The sequence below is a fragment of the Zophobas morio genome, unplaced genomic scaffold, assembly GCF_036711695.1.
Source record: "Zophobas morio isolate AGI-343-1 ecotype UQ-CSIRO unplaced genomic scaffold, CSIRO_AGI_Zmor_V1 ptg000004l, whole genome shotgun sequence".
Lineage (NCBI taxonomy): Eukaryota > Metazoa > Arthropoda > Insecta > Coleoptera > Tenebrionidae > Zophobas > Zophobas morio.
Genome location: NW_026972109.1, coordinates 6,367,853 through 6,387,440, shown reverse-complemented (window position 1 = coordinate 6,387,440; position 19,588 = coordinate 6,367,853). Strand labels below are relative to the sequence as shown.

Here is a 19,588-nt window from a genome sequence, read left to right as displayed (position 1 = left end):
CGCGAGGAAGTGGCTATGGTGTCGCAGTCGGTAATGTACGAGAAGGGGGCAATAAATAAAAACAACATGATTAAATCAGTAAAAATTGTATTTTGAGCTACGTCAGTTCGTACGCAACTAATTCGTTTCAATTCCTTTGTAAGTACTTCACTATTCTAACTTACATGTTGTAACGGAGCTGATCGTCAGTTCCGTCGCTTTCTAACTATAACTATGCAAATAAATACTCATTACTGGCTTACACACGCTAAATTATATCTAAGAACGTCATAAATACATTACAGACTACTCAGAGTACATATATAATATCAATTCCAACAATAAATGTATCAAAAAATAGTTAAGTAGTCTAGTGTTTCTTTAAGAAACAAAGAACACGCATCGTAAAAACCTATCAGCTAGAGATCACAGATGCAGCCTAGCTAAGGCACTAAAAATGAGTCCATCAATCTCTAGATCATAATTTGGTTCTGTACACTTCCATTTGTTCCAAGGGCACATCCTGGGTGAAGGCAAGATTCGTACTCCCACATTTTCGTTCCATGTTTGTCACACTGGCTGAAGGAATCATCGACCCGTTCCTCGGCATTTTGTTGAGAGTTTTCTCCTCGTAGCGGCGCTTTTTTCCCGGGAAAAAGTCGGCCATCTTGCGGGCAATAGGATGAATGAGTTCTTCGTCGTACAGGTCTCTTTCGCTACCAGTGAAGTAGGAAACGGTCCAGCCGACGAGGATCGAGATGAAGCAGCCTATGAGTGAGTAGTACATGTAGGTGATTGAGTACAACTGGGTGAGAGGGTCTCTGCAAAGAACATGGTTGTTATTTTAAAACTCAAAGCTTTCTCGTTGCGTTGCACATATGCAACTCGTAATACTTTTGCTGCCTATTGCATGCAACTTTTTTTCTACTTACGAGGGCGCCGCTCGTGTCGTGTTGATGATGTCGCTGGAGAAGTTGCCCGTATAATTAATAGATGCGGGGGTTGTGGTGGTGATCGTCCAGAAGGATGTTTGGTGTTCGGGTTTTAAAATGTGATCGTTGAAGGACGTGTTTGTACAGCCCTCGGTTGATAAGGGTAAATGCGGGGTCGGTGGTTTTTCGATGGTTAATCTCCCGAAGGTTATCCATAAAGTAACTAGATGTCCAGCGATGACGCCGGTCGAGGCTCCCTAGAACAAAAGTTTTGTTGATTTTGATGTCGGGTTTTATGGCTAGCCGGCAGATTTAATATCGCATTTAAAATATTTTATAACGCTGCAACACGGTTCAGTTATAAAAGCGATTTATGATTCGTGATTATGAAATACTGACCTATCGTAAAACTTTTGAAAATTCGCTGCTGTTCCGGACGCGATCTGCCCTATTTATTATAAATTTATGGAGGGAAATATCAACTTTCACTTGCACGGCGGAGGAATTCCGAACTAATTTTATCATACATCACGCTGACGTTTTATTTTAATCTGGAAGTTTTTTTCGAGATATGGCGGGCTGACGACGCGCCGAAAAAAGTTTTATTAGGTTTTGGACTTCACGACGGGAGCTGGGGTTATGGCTTTACTGTTTATTTATTCACGCGGTTTCTAAGACTTTGGGGTGTTGGGATGATATGACGTCGATTTTACGGCGGCGATTTAAGATCCACAAAGGGACTATTTATTACCAATAACCTGTCGATGGTTCTTTAGGATACACAAAAATTCATTTTTAATTTGAATTACTACTCTTATTGGCTTCTTTACTCGCGCGTTTTATTGCTCTTCCGTTTTACGACGCCGTTCATTGAAAACGGAGTAAAAGAACCGCCATTAGATATAAATGGGACGTGGCACATGGCTCGTAGTCACACTAAATATTGCATTTTATGACATTTTACAACGTTAGTCTTAGGTCTGTTTCCATTTTTTTTTAATTGAGCGACTAAAAGCATAGCTTAAATTATTTTGATATTGCATCTGTCATTTCGTGTCCACGGTGGTCCACACTCTATAACCAATAGCTCCCTTTCAGTTTTCGCCAGTCCATCCTCGCATTCCTCTCCCACACCTATCTAAATTCACGTAGTCATTACGTCACGGCCTATTTCTATTATTTATAATTTTATAAATTATTCCGTCCTCGTAGCACCCTCCGGCGGCGACATAGGCCGAATACACATTAGTGAATTTTGCCCCCGTATAACGAACTTCCTAATTGCACGAGCGATTTTGGCATAAAGGCGCGATCAATCCAATTCCAAATTTATCAATCAAATTAGCGTGTTCACGAAACGGAGGCGAACATGGTTTCGGGACATTCGCAATTAATAATTCTGGGGACAATCGAAACCCCTTACATAATCTCGAATCGATGTTAACAGAGAGAACTTAAGAGCTGCTCCTGACGGTTATTCCAACCCTGCCTTCGGCGACGAAACGATGGCTGACATATAAAGGTGAATAACGTATGCAATGAAGTTTTCCGAAAAAGTTGAAGCGTATTGACACAGTTAGCGTATTTCGAAGCGGCTTTGCATAATTAAATATACATATTTCCTAAACAGTGGTGCCAACTTATAGTGAGATAGAAGCACGTGCTATTTCGTGAGGTGCACTCTTAATATGCCGCAACAACGGTTGGATAATATTTTTTGTTCTCCAGATGGGGTTTCCATTTACATTATTCAGGACCTGCGTTATTTGTGTAAAGTTCTTCGTCACCTATTTTTCATCTCAAAGGTAATAAAAGATAATATAGTGCTTGTGAAACCCTTGCAGAACCAATATGACACGGAGCAGTGGCTAGAGCGCTCTGGAAATTGCAGAAGCGAACCAAAGGAAAAAAACATTCGCGAAACAGAAAGAGGTCAACATTGTTTCTAGGCCCTTTCAAAGTCCAAAGTAAAAAGATAACGAACAACATTGAATTTCTTTTATCAGTTTCGTGTACGGTATGTATACATCGTTACGTCTAATTACGATAGGATATCACATAATTATTGTCATTATTATTCTTTTTAAAAAGCAAAAATGTAAACAAAATTTTCGCGGAACTTTTTATATCCGCTGCTTTGCGCGCAGTCCATTTAGGTCTTTGTAGGGCAGATAAAGGGCTTACCTTCCAGTTGGCGCAAGGTATCAACAGGGCCATTATAAAGACTCCTAGGAGAGGGCCCGAAGTGGCGGAGGTGACCAGCATAGATGATTCGATAACGCCGTCTAAGAGACCCACTCCGAAACTGATTCCCATGATAACGAGTCCGAGGAGAACTCCGATTCCTTTGATGGTGTTGAGTTGCTGCTTGTCCGTCATTCCCTTTAGGCACGGCAGGGGCTTGAGGAAGTCCTCGAAAGCGACGGTGGCCAAAGAATTCAAATTAGACACGTTCAAGCTGAAAAAATCGTGTAACTTAATTAACAATCACTAAAAATAAGTAGTCAATTTGCGTGCGCCTGGACGGTTATGCAACCCCCCATGAGACTATAATCGTTCAAATTTGCCATTCCGCACAACGCTAACCGCTCACGCACGTCTCAGCCACGTCCGTCACATTCTAAGAATCTTCTTAAAAAATCTGACTTACCTCAGCGCTCCGTTGAAAAGCGAGGCCATAAATAAACCGAGTATACCCGGTAAGTAGTTGAAGCGATCTTCGACAAAGAACGGGAGTACTTCGTCGAATTTTTCTATATAGCCGGAGCTATAAGGATCGCACGTGGCATACGTGGCATAAACGACCATTCCGACGACCCAGGATAAGCTGAACAGGACCGTGATTACGGGTATATTGTACATGAGAGTCCTAGAAGAGAAACTCGTTTATTTGGGTAGAGAAATAAGGGTTTGTTTTACTTTGTCACTTTCTTCTGAGAGTCCATGCTGCAGTAGCGCTGCACGAAGTTCTGCTGACAACCGAATATCGACAGGGACATGAAGAGCTGACCCACGAGGGCCGACGTCGTGGTCACGCGAATCGTGGGGTCCATGTTGAAGCTGAAAACGACAATCGGGTGTTTAAATTGTATAATAACACGTGAAAACCGTGGTATACTGTGTTTACCGAAGAGATGGAGTTGGATAAAAAAAGTGTGGCTAAGTGGGTCTGCACTCAGTTGGCCAAATGAAGCGGGATGGCTCTTGTAGCAAATCCGAGCATCTCCGATTTAATTATTTTAATTTATCTCTTGGTCTGGGAGTTTTTAAAGTACGACCGAGTTACAGCTCCGTGCCTTTATTATAAAGTTTGGCGAAAAGTTGACGGCGAGTTTAATGAAGACGCATTTCAATAACGGATTAAAATAATATTGTACCGCCCAGTTGGTGATGTTTGTGACGATAAATTAAGGAAAATTATTATGTTCTTCGAGCGTTTTACACTCGACGTTCCCGCGCCGAGTTTCGACGATAATTTTCTGTTTAAAATGTGCAGTGCGCCATTTGTTTCGCGGAGCAATTTGCCTTAAATCGAAAATTCCTTGGTACACGGCTGCCATAATTTATTCATCATTAAGAGCAAAAAGAAAACGGAAACCTCGGCTGCACCCGACGAAGGGAACATTCGGATTATTAATAACCGAGCTTCTGAAATTCATTAGCAGGACGAAAATAATTGCGCGAATTAACAGAGACCTAACAGGAATCGGCGACGGCGAAACAAGAAAAAAGCTTCGAGGGGATTTATGGTGGCGGTTGGAGTGGTTTCTTGGGAAAGAGCGGCGCTGGGACACCTGTCGCAGCGAGAAGTGAGGTTATGCATTCTAGTAGGCTACCAACAGCTGCGTTAAAGTTACCAGACTGATCTTGACCTTTTAGTTTTTACCAACCGATTTCTAACTTCACCTAGCATCGCGGCATGATTGTTCCCAGACATAAACGTGTATAGAATTTAAACTTTCGCTGTTTCTTGTTACAGAATACATAACAGTTTTGCAAATAGGTTTCACGTAGCTTTCCAGGTGCTCACTTGATGGAATTCGAACCTCTCGATATTGCAACTATTTTAATTTTCATGAATTTACCAGACGAGTTGCGTCAGATGCAATCAGAGCAATGTTTATGTAATAAATTACGAATTTCTTGTAATTCTTGAAGCGAAGTAAACTCCTTTCCGCATTAATTCCAAGGTCACTGTTTTATCTGGACGTCATAATTTCTTTTTATGTGTGTCTCGTAGGCGTACGGACGTTTTATCTTAATTTATTCTTCCGACTGGCGACATTATTAAACAATTATATGTTTTTATAAACAATAGACGAGATAGAGGAAGTGCTGTGTATTTTTGTTTAGAAAACACGTCCACCTATTTGATGGGAAATAATAATAATACCCTTGAGGTAGTATTACTAGTAGCTATTACAAAGCAAAAATCATGTTTTCAAATGTTTTCAATTATAAACACATTTCTTGCAATAAAACGACTATTAAGGTGTATTATGTAAGAATTATTTCCTTCGGATGTTTTTAATCGTCAAAAAAGGATTGTTAATACCCGCATCAAGATATTTTAATGTTACATGTTTGTCACGTAGGAAGATCATGCGAGACAATATTTCTCAGATCCGTAGTAGTTTTAATAATTTTGTTTCAAAATAATACGCCATGGGAGTTAAATTTAGCTTCGATCTGTGGGACCAAGGGAGGCACGATCGGGCGGACATCCCTTGGGTGTAGCGGCTCTTAACACGAATAAATCGTACCAGCCGTAAACGTCTTATCCTGAATTGGTGTTTTTTAAATAATAATGATTACTTGTATACAGATTATTGTTCATATCTACTGTTTATTGATAATAAAATTGTTCTTTGTTTGTTAATTTATAACTTTATGATATGGGAAAAATTTTATACAGTAAATATTTAATTCATCCTTGCAAGCACATGTGGATGCGATCTGGTGAACCAACGCAAGAAAAATTCAGACAGGTGACTGAAAGACCGAAATTTTACTTCATTTAAAATATATATAAAATTTGGATTCGAACACGCTGCTTTGACTACTGGCGCCTTTGGAAAATTCTCGATTTCTTGAACCGTCTCTACTCAACGTATGTGGTTTTTGAAGAACTTTGAAAGAATCTCGAAGACCACTCGTGTTTTGCTTTTGAAGCAGTTTGATAGAATCTCAGAGATCCATTTTGTTTTGTTTTTGAAGTGGTTTGTAAGAATCTCGGGGACCCCTTGTGTTTTCTATTTAAAGTAGTTTGAGAAACATCAGGGACTTCTTGTGTTTTGTTTTTGAACTAATTTGAAAGAATCTCGAGAACCCCTTGTGTTTTGTTTTTGAAGTAGTTTGATAGAATCTCGGAGACCTACTGTGGGTCTTATTGTTGAAGCAATTTGAAAGAATCTCAGGGCCCTCTTGTGTTTTATTTTTGAAGCAGTTTGATAGAGTCTCGGGGAACCATTGTGTCTTGTTTATGAAGTAGTTTGAAAGAATCTTGGAGACCTCTTGTGGGTCTTATTTCTGAAGTAATTTGAAAGAATCTCGGGAACCTCTTGTGTTTTGTTTTTGAAGTAATTTGATAGAATCTCGGAGATCTACTACGGGTCTTGTTTTTGAACTAGTTTGAAATAAACTCGGCGACCCCTTGTGTCTCGTTTTTGAAGCAGGTTGCAAAAATCTCGGGGATTCATGTGGGCTTTGTTTCTGAAGTAATTTGAAGGAATCTCGGGGACCTCTTGTGGAGTTATGATTCTGAAGTAATTTGAAAGAATCTCGGGGACCTCTTGTGTTTTATTTTTGAATCAGTTCAAATAGAAACGCTCGGGAACCCCTTGTGTTTTGTTTTTGAAGTAGTTTGATAGAATCTCGGAAACCTGCTGTGGGTCTTGTTATTGAAATAATTTGAAAGAATCTCGTGGACCTCCTGTGGGTCTTATTTTTGAAGTAATTTGAAAGAATCTTGGGGACCTCTTGTGTCTGGTTTTTGAAGTAGTTTGATAGAATCTCGGAGACCTACTATGAGTCTTATTTTTGAAGTAATTTGAAAGAATCTCAGGGACCTCTTGTGTTTTATTTTTGAAACAGTTTGATAGAATCTTGGGGAACCATTGTGTCCTGTTTTTGAAGTAGTTTGAAAGAATCTTGGAGACCTCTTGTGGGTCTTATTTCTGAAGTAATTTGAAAGAATCTCAGGGACTTCTTGTGTTTTGTATTTGAAGTAGTTTGAAAGAATCTCAGAGACCTACTCTTGGTCTTGCTTTTGAAGTAATTTGAAAGAATCTTGGGGAATCCTTGTGTCTGGTTTTTTAAGTAGTTTGAAAGAATCTTGGCGACCTCTTGTGGGTCTTATTTCTGAAGTAATTTGAAAGAATCTCGGGGACCCCTTGTGTTTTATTTTTGAAGCAATTTGATAAAATCTCGGGGACCCCTTGTGTCTTGTTTTTGAAGTAGTTTAAAAGAATTCTCGGGAGCTCCTGTGGGTTTTATGTATGAAGTAATTTGAAAGAAATTCGGGGATGCTCCACCCCTCCCTCGGTCTAACAACGAATGAAAAATTCATCACAATTGAGATTTTTTTTTAATATATAGAACTTTCTTGCAACAACGGGATAGTTAAACATGTTTTCAGTTTCTTGTTTGGAAAAGAAGACTTCGTATATTAAGAAAAAACGGATAAAATATAGGCCCCGCCCACCCACCCCTTCTCAATTGTGATGAATGCTTTATTCATCGTGAGCTGAACGGCGGAATTTAGCTGCAAAATCCTCATTTTCTACGAGAAATTACCACATGAAATATATTTTTAAAAGGGTAGAATTTTTGAAAGAAATGTTAATGTTACAATAATTAAACTCCGCCCTCCGGTCTGATTATGAATGAAAAACTCATCACAATTGAGATCAGGGCGGGTGGGTGGGGCTTAATTTTTGTTTTTTTTTTAATATATAGAGTTTTCTTTCAACAACAGGATAGTTAAACATATTGTCAGTTTCTTGTTGGGAAAAAAAGACTTCGTATATAAAAAAAATGGACCAAGTATAAGCCCCGCCCACCCACCCTATCTCAATTGTGATGAATGCTTCGTGCACTGAAGGGCGGAGTTTATTTGCAAAATCCTCATTTCTGTACAAGAAAATACCATATGAAATATGTTTCTAAAAGGGTAGACTTTTTTAGAGAAATAATATGTTACAATAAAATTCCACCCCTCCTCTGATTAGGAATGAAAACCTCATCACAATTGAGATCGGGCGGGTGGGTGGGGCTTAATCTCAAATCAAAAAATTATAAAATCGGAACATTGAAAAATTGAAAAATTGTAAAAATAAAGAAATTAAAAAACTGAAACGAAAAATTACAAATGGAAAAATTAAAAATTGAAAACTCGAAAAAATCAAATCGAAAAATTGCAAAATCTAGAGACTAAATTGAAAAGTTGAAGAATTGAAAAATTAAATTTAATCTTCAAAACTCGAAAAAATGAAGGAACAAAAAAATTAAAAATTGAAAAAAAAATGCAAGTCAAATAAGCTAGAAAGTTATTTTTATGTAGTTTGATATAATCTCGAGGATCCCTTGTGTCTTGTTTTTGAAGTATTTTGAAAGAATTTTGGGGACCTCTTGTGGGTTTTGTTTCTGAAGTAATCTGAATGAATCTCGGACACCCCTTGTGTTTTGTTTTTGAAGTAATTTGATAGAATCTCGGATAGCTACTGCGGGTCTTATTTTTGAAGTAGTTTGAAATAATCTCGGGGACCCCTTGGGTCTGGTTTTTGAAGCAGGTTAAAAAAAATCTCAGAGATTCCTGTGGGCTTTGTTTCTGAATTAATTCGAAAGAATCTTGGATATTCCTTATGTTCTATTTTGGAGCAGTTTGATAAAATCTCGGGTACCCTTTGTGCCTTGTTTTTGAAGTAGTTTAAAAGAATCCTGTGGACCTCCTGTGGGTTTTAGGTATGAAATAATTTGAAAGAAGTTTGGGGACTCCTCGGTCTAACAACTAATGAAACAATTAAGGTCGGGGCGGGTGGGCGTGATTTTAATCTTTGTTTTTTCTTAATATATACAATTTTCTTGGAACAACAGGATAGTTAAACATTTTTCAGTTTCTTGTTGGGAAAAGAAGACTTCGTATATTAAGAAAAAATGGACAAAATATAAGCCCCGCCCACCCACCCCTTCTCAATTGTGATGAATGCTTTATTCATGGTGAGTTGAAGGGCGGAGTTAGTTGCAAAATCGTCATTTCTCTACAAGAAATTACCATATGAAATATATTTTTAAAAGGGTAAAAGGGTAGATTTTTTTTAGAGAAATATTGATGTTATAATTAAACTCCCCCCGGTTTGATTAGGAATGAAAAACTCATCACAATTGAGATCGGGGTGGGTAGGTGGGGCCTAATTTTTTTTTTTAATATAAGTATAGAGTTTTCTTTCAACAGGATACTTCAACATATTGTCAGTCTCTTATTGGGAAAAGAAGCCTTCGTATATTAAGAAGAAAATGGACCAAATATAAGCCCCACCCACCCACCCCTTCTCAGTTGTGATGAATGCTTTATTCATCGTGAGCTGAAGGGCGGAGTTTAGTTATAAAATCCTCATTTTTCTACAAGAAATTACCATATGAAATATGTTTCTAAAGGGGTAGAATTTTCTAGAAAAATAATATTTTACAATTAAATTCTACCCCTCGTCTGATTAGGAATGAAAAACTCATCACAATTGAGATCGGGGCGGGTGGATGGTGGTTAATAATTGTTTTTTTTTCGTTATATACCTACATAGTTTTCTTTCAACAATTTTTTGCCACAAAGAACAAAAGATATTATAATAAAAAACATAAAGTCAATTTATTATTCAATAATTTTGGACTGTACTCCTAATTTAAGTCACGTGGAATAACTTGTACTTTCTCGTTTTTCTCGAAAAACTGAAGAAATGTAAAAATAGAAAAATTAAAAATTGAAAATTCGTGAAATTTCAAATCGGAAAACTGCAAAATCTAAAAATTGAAACGTTCAAAATTTGGAAAATCGGAGAACTGGAAAATTTAAAAATAAAAACTCGAAGAGATATCGTAAAATTAAACAAAAAAAAAAACAAAAATTGATAAATTGCAAATCGCAAAACTGACGAAACGAAAAATTGAAAAATGAAAAATCGAAAAATTGCAAAATCTAGAAATTGAATCGAAAAGTTGAAACTTTTTTGAAAATTAAATTTAAACTTCAAATCAAGAATTCACATCAAATAAACTGGAACGTTATTTACGCGACTGGTTTTTATTTTATAGAGGTTATCAGAAAACAAAAATTGCAAAAAAATGATAATTTTTCAGAAAAGTGAGATTTATTTGGCTGCACTTCAGGGGCGAGGAAAGTTCTGTTGAAATACCTTCGACCAATTTTGTTTAAATAGTCTGATAGAATCTCGGGGATCCCTTGTGTCTTGTTTTTGAAGTATTTTGAAAGAATCTTGGGGACCTCTTGTGGGTTTTGTTTCTGAAGTAATTTGAAAGAATCTCGGGAAATCCTTGTTTTATTTTTGAAGCAGTTTATTAGAATCTCGGGGACCCCTTGTGTGTTTTTTTTAAGTAACTTGATAAAATCTCGGGGACCCCTTGTGTCTTGTTTCTGAAATAATTTAAAAGAATCTCGGGGATCCCTTATGTTTTATTTTTGAAGCAGTTTAATAGATTCTCGGGGACCCCTTGTGTTTTAATTTTGAAGCAGTTTGGTAGTATTTCAGGGGACCCTTGTGTCTTGTTTTTGAAGTACTTTGAAAAAATCTCCTCTGGGTCTTGTTTCTGAAGTAATTTGAAAGAATCTCGGGACTTCTTGTGTTTCGTTTTGGAAGTAGTTCGACAGAATCTCAGAGATCTACTGTGGGTCTTGTTTTTGAAGTAATTTGAAAGACTCTCGGGAACCCCTTGTGTCTGGTTTTTGAAGTAGTTTGAAAGAATCTCGGGGACCTCCTGTGGGCCTTGTTTCTGAAGTAATTTGACATAATCTCGGGGATCCGTTGTGTTTTGTTTTTGAAGTAGTTTGAAACAATCTCAAGGATGTATTGTCTTGTTTTTGAAGGGCCTAATTTTTTTTTCATTTAAAAATATATAAAACTTGGATTTGGGCCACGACTACTTAATTTTTCGAGTTAAATCGCGGTGTAGGTGGATTTTTTATGTAAATGGGTGTGGATGTTAGGAATTAAATTAGTGTTAACTGTCACTTACTTGAGGAAGTCCAGACGGCCATCGTTCTTGTTTCTTTCAAATACGGCCCCGAAGCCGCCCACTTCGATACAGCCCTGGACGATTATTGCGAGGCTCACTGCGATCATTGTTAATCCTTGCATTACGTCGGCAAGAATTGCTGCTTTCAGGCCTCCCTGAAAATGAAAACAGAATGAGACACGAAAATGAGTTCTGAAAAGGGCGGCCTTTCAATAGTTCCTTCGCTCTTTATCGTGTCGTAAGGAGGAAGTTTCGCCGTTACCTTATTGTAACACACATTTTTATTTAAACGCCTCCTTTTCCCAGAAAAAGAAATTATACAAAATGTCCAAGTTAATTACACCGGCTAGGCGAAAAGTCGCAACTAATGACCCTATTTTCCGCGAAAGCTCTAATTACAAGTTATTCTGCGCGATTTTTGTGTACGCCGTCGCGGAATCGATCGCCAATTCCCCCTTTTAAGTAATTTGACAGATTCGTCTTATTGTTTTCACCACTTTGTCATTTTCTTTCCGTGTCGTCTGAAGTTCGACGAGCATCTTTTAAGAAATGCCATCAACTCTTAAAATTTACTCATGACTTTGATATCCAAGTAATTTCGTTTCCTGATCAAGCAGAAAATCGGCCATCCGGGAGAAAAAGGAAAATATTTCACCGGCGCTCTGATGAGCGTTCTCATCGTATTAGCCTTCCGCACGTCATCTTCCTTTTTCGATTTTTTTTCTTCAAAGCCCACAATATTAAAAAATGTACGCGTCGCGAATAACAATAAACCCTATACGTCCACAAAGCATAGCAAACAGAAAAAGGTCGTTCTTATTCGGTGACGTTTTAAACAAGAGGGAGCGCAAGAATTTTTATTTATTCGGGATGCAGAGCGAAGATGACTTTCGTTTAAGCCGCTCGGGGCTGAACCTAATGCCGCCTGCCGGAATTAAAGGGTGCAAGGGTAGTTGGTTTGGGCCAGGAGCGACCCTGCTTATTCAGCTACCAGGCTGCTTTTAATTTAACAGAAAATTTTCAAAAAATAACGAACTACCACACATCCTCGTATTTGCATTCTTAATGCAGAAATTAATTAAGACGCGTTAACATCTTGGTTTGCAAAGCGGCGCATTTTCCTAAAAAGCAAACTTCTTGCGGAAGTTAATGAGTTCGTTTCCTTCCACTCTCAAAACTATCTCAGCTGCATAGATATAATTAAAATATGCATAAACTCATTACTCTTCGGTCATGAATAATGCACATTCTGCGGTTAAAACTCCTTAAACAAAAGTTTGTTCTGGCTTGGAGTAACCGAAGGATACGACCTTACCGAACACGAACCTCCAACAAAGTGGTCAGTTTCCCCCGTATAATACTCGAATGCTCATAATATTCCAAGTTTCATCACCACTTACACAAGTTAGACCCCTATTTGCATAGTGGATGAAATACGCCGGCTTGCACCACTCTCGACCTAAATAATTCATTTTGTACAACAACGTGCTGGAAATATCCTCTTCGATTCGATGACGTTTTTGGTGAAAATTTAGAAATTCGCAGGTAGTTATTTCCGGGGGTTTTAATTAATTTTTGGTGGAAATTGCGTTGCCGTACTTATCGCTTTTATTAAAGCCGAAGCTATCGGTCGAGGAGAGGCTGGAAGTGGCACTTTTTTGATTAAAACAACTAGAGTGGATTCCGGCGTGTTGATCATGTTAATTTCACACTTGAGCACTTGAATTTGCGGGACAAATATTGTCCGATCGTGGCATTTGCTGCGCTAGTTGGGCTTCGATTACCTGACAATAATTGGGATGGGCGAACGTTTTGTGGGAAATTGAGATCTATTTGTATAATTGATATGTGGGAATGGTTTAATCACAATTACAACCAAACAAGCTTCGTGATTAAATTACAACGAAGAAAATCACGTTATATATATTAATTACATTGTTACATTAATGGATTTTGCCAGGCGCCTCAGCACTAATGAATCCAAAAAAATCCAAACCCATAAAACCAATTCCCTGTCATTATCCATTACAATGGCACTTTTGTGTACTAATTTTGCGATAAGCTTTTCCCTAAACCATTTTTCAAAGGCGTCAACCGTCGAGTATCCAAGCTTTTTCTGATCCTCGATATAATGCAATCATTCTTTCAGAGCGGATTTAAAAATCACTGCTTAAAACGATTACTTCATACTTAAATTACTCTGCGATTTCGTACTCTCAATCTTATTGTTTTATCAAAAGCAACCGAGTTCTATTTGCGAGTACTCATTGCTAGAAAATTGACCCATCGGGCGACAACTACGACAGGTAGTGAGCCCGGGAACAACCATAAACAAACCAAACGAATATAAAACGTTCGTAAAACTTCATCTTTCAAACTTTCTAAGACTTTCAGCTTTTATGATTTCTACATGTTTGCTTCAACGTATGAACACGAAAATTCATTTTCTTTCTACTTTGTACTTAGATTCTCTCAAATCCGGGAAATATTCCAGGTGATCAGAAATTTAGGGAGTGTTAATTTCAACATTTTCCGGGATCTGAATATTTTGAATCTTTCCCCGTACGAGTTGCAGTCACGGTCACGCTGAATGAGGCAATTCCTTCTACGACGAGCGGATAGCGCAAAGAACCGGAATTCAACGTCAACCGTGACGAGAAGGTTGCCCCGACCGCCGCACTTATTCCTGGACCCTGCCCGATATCTGATTTGTACATATATAATTCCAGTAACCATTTCACTGTATTCTGGAGTATGGGTTTTAGTTATTTTATTATTCTAATCTTCTATATGTTTCAGGGACGAGGGAAATTTTATCGAAATAACCAACTTTTACTTTCCGAGCGTACGAAGAAATAGGTCTCCCGGTTCCGTCTGTCTATCCGTCGTCTGTCTGTCTGACGTCCCGATTTTTTATTAGACAGATAATCTACGAAAGTACTGGGGCGATTGTTGTCAAATTTTGTATTTATATTAAGTATATCATGTGGATGGTAAATCGCTAAGCAAAATTTGTCTAATCATTCCCACCAATAATGTGATGAATTGATGACGTCACTTCAAAATTGTACATAATAAATGGGTTTCAAATTGTATAAAAAAACATACGTAGTTTATGACTCCGTGTTGAAAGTTTTGAGAAAAAAAAATCAAAATTATAAAACAATATTTTGCAATTTAATTTTGTATCTGAACAACTGAATGATTTGAAATCTTGCAGATGTTTTAAAATTATGATAAGCATGATAAATTTTTATCATTGTTTGTTTCATTGTACTTCTGGAGCGAGGAAAGTTCTGTCGAAACAACTTTTGACCAATTTTTCCTTGATGTGTTTTCACAAAACATGTTTCAAATGGTAAATTTTCGTTTTTTGTTTTAATTCATTTATTTTTCTTTGTATGACACGATTACTTAAGAATATATATATATTTTATAGAAAAATAAGGATATTACAATTAAGCTCCGCTCCTCCGCTAATGACGAATAAAAAAAAATCATCAGAATTGAGATCGGGTGGGTGGGCGGGGCTTATATTTTGCCTTTTTTTCTTAACATACATAACCATCTTTTCACAACAACAAACTTAAAACATGGTTAAAATAATACATTTTTGCAAGGAAAAAGTGGGGCGGAACCTAATTGTAAAATCGATATTTCCTTATGCAAATTTTCCATTTTAAACATACTTTAAGTCTCATGTTGTGAAAAGAAGTCTACACATGTTAAAACAAAAAGGTAAAATGAAAGCCCGCCCACCCACCCTGTCTCATTTGTGATGATTTTTTCTATTCGCCGTAAACCAAGGGAGCGGAGCTTGACTGCAGAATACTTATTTCTTCACAAGAAATTAAAGACATGTTTTTGAGTATCGTGTTGTTCAAAGAATACTATGTATATTAAGAGAAAAATACAAAATATAAACCCCGCCCACCCACCCCATCTCAAATGTGATGATTTTTTTATTCTTAGAAACTTAAAACACATTTAAAATGGTAAATTTTTATAAAGAAATATGGATTTTGCAAATAGGCTCCGCCCCTCGGTCTAACAACGAATTAAAAATTCATCACGAATGAGATCGAGACGGATGGGTGGGGCTTCTCTTTTCGTTTTCTTTTTTAAATATTACATTAATTAGTTTTCTTTCTATAACACGATTACTTAAGAACATATTTTACTTGATAATGTCTCGTAGAAAAATAAGGATTTTACAATTAAGCTCCGCTCCTCGGTTTAACGACGAATAAAAAAAATCATCAGAATTGAGATAGGGTGGGTGGGCGGGGCTTATATTTTACCTTTTTTTCTTAATATGTGCAGACTTATTTCTGCAACAAGAAACTTAAAACATGGTTAAAGTGATACATTTTTGCAAGGAAATATATATTTTTCAATAATGGGGCGGAGCCTATTTGCATCATCGATATTTCCTTATACAAATTTTTCATTTTAAACATATTTTAAGTTTCATGTCGTGAAAAGAAGTCCACACATATTAAAACAAAAAGGCAAAATGAAAGCCCGCCCACCCGCCCTAGCTCAATTGTGATGATTTTTTTTTATTCGCCGTGAATCCAGGGGGCGGAGCTTAACTGCAAAATACTTATTTCTTTACAAGAAATTAAAAACATGTTTTTGAGTATCGTGTTGTTCAAAGAATACTATGTATATTAAGAGAAACATACAAAATACAGGGTGTCCCAGAATTCGCGCCATTCCCGTGAATGACATGTTCCCTGTCCCGAACTGTGCCGTAATTCGCAAAAAGAATTGTCCAGGCTTTAACCGTGTGAGAACTGGAAGGCGATTAAGTTGACCAATAGAGAGGCTGCTTTTATATCCGAACGTTTCTATGTTCAAAGTTACCTATGCCAAGAACAAAAAATCGGGTAATACTAAAGTTGAATGAATTTTTTTCGAATCCCCCTCCGTCAACAAAAGGAAACAGAAGTGTGGTTATAAATTTAATCATTTTGACAATTGTTTGTCATAAACTGTCACGAAGTTCATCACTGACCTGAACAGACGCTTCTGCCCCCAAAGATGACTGATTAATGTACACAGAGACGTCAAGGTTTACTTTAAGGCAAGTAGCATGGCACAGAAGTTATTTCTGCTGCCATTCTAGTTAAATTGTGTTTAACTGGGCTGTACATGTCATAAGAGAAGCTGTTTCATTTCATCGTCTTAGGCAAATAATACATTTATTACTATTCTACATAGAGTAGCTACCGAAGAGCAGGTATTAGAAGTGATTTTCTTAGAGCCCCGTGAATAATGTGTTGTTCTTTTTAACGAAAATTAGTACATTTTCAGAATGCATCATATGCCTGATATTAAGTTTATCGTTATTTCTAAAAAAGAGTACCACATGTCCATTCAAAGAACGTTATTAAGTGTATTTAAACATAAATATCGCTTTTGATTAATCAGTGATTATGATTTTCAATAAACAGTATCAATTTTTACTGAACAGCTTTGTTGCTGATACCTAATCTAAGCAACGAAAAAATAGACGAGACTCCACTTCTCTGGTGTATTAAGATCATAGGTATCTGCTGTGGTGTCAATCATGTGGGGAAGATACTGAAAACTGAGACTTATTCAAGAATAATATTGATGTTGCACATGATGATTTAAGACAGTTTCTTTAAAGTTGTGAGTACATACTTTCTAGAGATTGAAAAGATACGAATAAAAATTATAACAATAGTTGCAATTTTTTTTAAGAACAATACAAACAATTTATGGAGAATGTACACGCTATGCAGCCACTGCTGTGCGCGAATATACAGGTCTTTTCCCCAATCATCGGCTCCTTGACCAGCATGTGTTTCGTCGTTTGTTGCATCCAGCAAAAGAAGATGGATCTTTTCAGCCTATGCGGAAAGCCGTGCTGGGGCTCCACGGATTATACGCATAGACAGTGAAGAACAAGTGGCACAAATGATTGGATGCTCAAGATCGATCATGCATCGTATCCTTACAGAGAAAAATCTGCATCCTTACTATTGACGAAAGTGCAGCATCTGCGACGAGCCGACTGCGCGACGAGTGCATGTTGCTATATGGTTACTGCGACAAAATGAACTAAATCCTGATTTTTCACGGCACATTCTTTTCGCCGACGAATGTTGATTTTCCCGAAAAGGAATATTTAATGCGCACAATTCACTTCTTCTGGGCAAACGAAAATCCACATTTCGCTAACGTGAGAGCATATCAAGAGCAATACTATTAATCTATGGGCTGGAATCGTCGTACTGTAACGTTATTAAACAATGTGCTCAAAATGACCACCATTAACTTCAATGCAAGTTCTAGCTCGTTGAATTATGTTGTGTTGTGTATTATGTAACATCTCAGGAGTAACTGTAGCGTAGGCTTCGTGCAGTCTCTCTTCCAGTTCTTCTAACATATCTAGGGGTTCTCTATATACGTAATTTTTAATTTGATTCCAAAAAAAAGTCCAAAGCAGAAAGGTCTAGAGATCTAGGAGGCCAGATATTAGTACTGCCACGCCCAATCCACCTATGACGATACTCTTTTCAATGTTCGTCGTACAAGTATCGAATTATGTGGAGGAGCGCCGTCGTGCTGAAACCACATATTCCGCCGTACATTCAAAGGAACGTCTTCCAACAATGCCGGAAGCTCTAGTCGTAGAAAATTAGCATATGCATCCCCATTAAGGCGATCAGGTAATCTGATAATTTTATCAGATGCATTAAAATTTTTACCACAGTAGTACCAATGATTCCAGCCCATAGATTAATAGTAAATCGCTCCTGATATGCTCTCACCCTAGTGAGATGTGGATTTTCGTGTGCCCAGAAATGCCAATTGTGTGCATTAAACATTCCTTCTCGGGAAAATGAACATTCGTCGGTGAAAAGAATGCGCCGTGTAAAATCAGGATTTAGTTCATTTTGTCGCAGTAACCATTGAGCAAAATGTACTCGTCGCGGGTAGTCGGTTGGTCGCAGATGCTGCACTCTCGTGTAATGGTAAGGATGCAGTCTTCTCTCTTGAAGGATACGATGAGTGGTCGATCTTGAACATCCACTAATTTGCGCTACGTAGAGGACACTTCTCCTAGGATCCGCTTCCATGTTTCCTAACACTTGCTCTTCAGCACCTACACGTACATTCCGTGGAGCCCCAGCACGGCCTTTCCGACTAGGTTGAAAAGATCTTCTCTTGCTCGATGTAACAATCGGTGAAACACATGTTGGTCTGGGTGCCGACGATTATTCACGGGGTTCTAAGAAAATGACTTCTAATACCTGCTCTTCGGTAGCTACTCTATGTAGAATAGTAATAAATGTATTATTTGCCTACGATGAAATGAAACAGCTTCTCTTATGACATGTACAGCCCAGTTAAACACAATTTAACTAGAATGGCAGCAGAAATAACTTCTGTCCCATGCTACTTGCCTTAAAGTAAACCTTGACGTCTCTGTGTACATTAATCAGTCATCTTTGGCGCAGAAGCGTCTCTTCAGGTCAGTGATAAACTTCGTGACAGTTTATGACAAACAATTGTCAAAATGATTAAATTTATAACCACACTTCTGTTTCCTTTTGTTGACGGAGGGGGATTCGGAAAAAATTCATTCAACTTTAGTATTACCCGATTTTTTGTTCTTGGCATAGGTAACTTTGAACATAGAAACGTTCGGATATAAAAGCAGCCTCTCTATTGGTCAACTTAATCGCCTTCCAGTTCTCACACGGTTAAAGCCTGGACAATTCTTTTTGCGAATTACGGCACAGTTCGGGACAGGGAACATGTCATTCACGGGAATGGCGCGAATTCTGGGACACCCTGTATAAACCCCTCCCACCCACCCCATCTCAAATGTGATCATTTTTTTATTCTTAGAAACTTAGAACACGTTTAAAATGGTAAATTTTTCTAAAGAAATATGGATTTTGCAATTAAGGCCCGCCCCTCGGTCTGACAACGAATTAAAAATTCATTACTATTGAGATCGAGACGGATGGGTGAGGCTTCTCTTTTCGTTTTCTTTTTTAATTAATACATTAATTAGTTTGCTTTGTATAACACGATTACTTAAGAACATATTTTACTTGATAATTTCTCGTAGAAAAATAAGGATTTTACAATTAAGCTCCGCCCCTCGGCTTAACGACGAATAAAAAAAATCATCAGAATTGAGATAGGGTGGATGGGCGGGGCTTATATTTTACCTTTTTTTTCTTAATATATGCAGACTTATTTTTGCAACAAGAAATTTAAAACAAGGTTAAAATGATACATTTTTGCAAGGAAATATAGATTTTGCAAAAATAGGGCGGAGCCTATTTGCAACATCGATATTTCCTTATACAAATTTTTCATTTTAAACATATTTTAAGTTTCATGTTGTGAAAAGAAGTCTCACATATTAAAACAAAAAGTCA

The 19,588-nt window shown here is 37.5% G+C and overlaps 1 protein-coding gene across 5 annotated transcripts in view; it reads right to left on the bottom strand.

Moving 5' to 3' along the window:
* Positions 1 to 70: 70 nt before the first annotated feature.
* Positions 71 to 19,588, bottom strand: part of LOC135139201 (sodium-coupled monocarboxylate transporter 1) — a 59,121-nt gene continuing 39,603 nt past the window's right edge. For all 5 annotated transcript variants that reach the window (XM_064069340.1, XM_064069348.1, XM_064069373.1 and 2 more), the window contains exons 4-9: positions 11,157 to 11,311; positions 3,831 to 3,971; positions 3,562 to 3,780; positions 3,096 to 3,369; positions 912 to 1,168; positions 71 to 800 (exon numbers count right to left, since the gene is read on the bottom strand). In XM_064069340.1, coding sequence (XP_063925410.1) covers positions 458 to 800; positions 912 to 1,168; positions 3,096 to 3,369; positions 3,562 to 3,780; positions 3,831 to 3,971; positions 11,157 to 11,311 — 1,389 coding nt within the window. In that variant the 3' untranslated portion in view covers positions 71 to 457. The remainder of the gene's footprint in view (positions 801 to 911; positions 1,169 to 3,095; positions 3,370 to 3,561; positions 3,781 to 3,830; positions 3,972 to 11,156; positions 11,312 to 19,588) is intronic.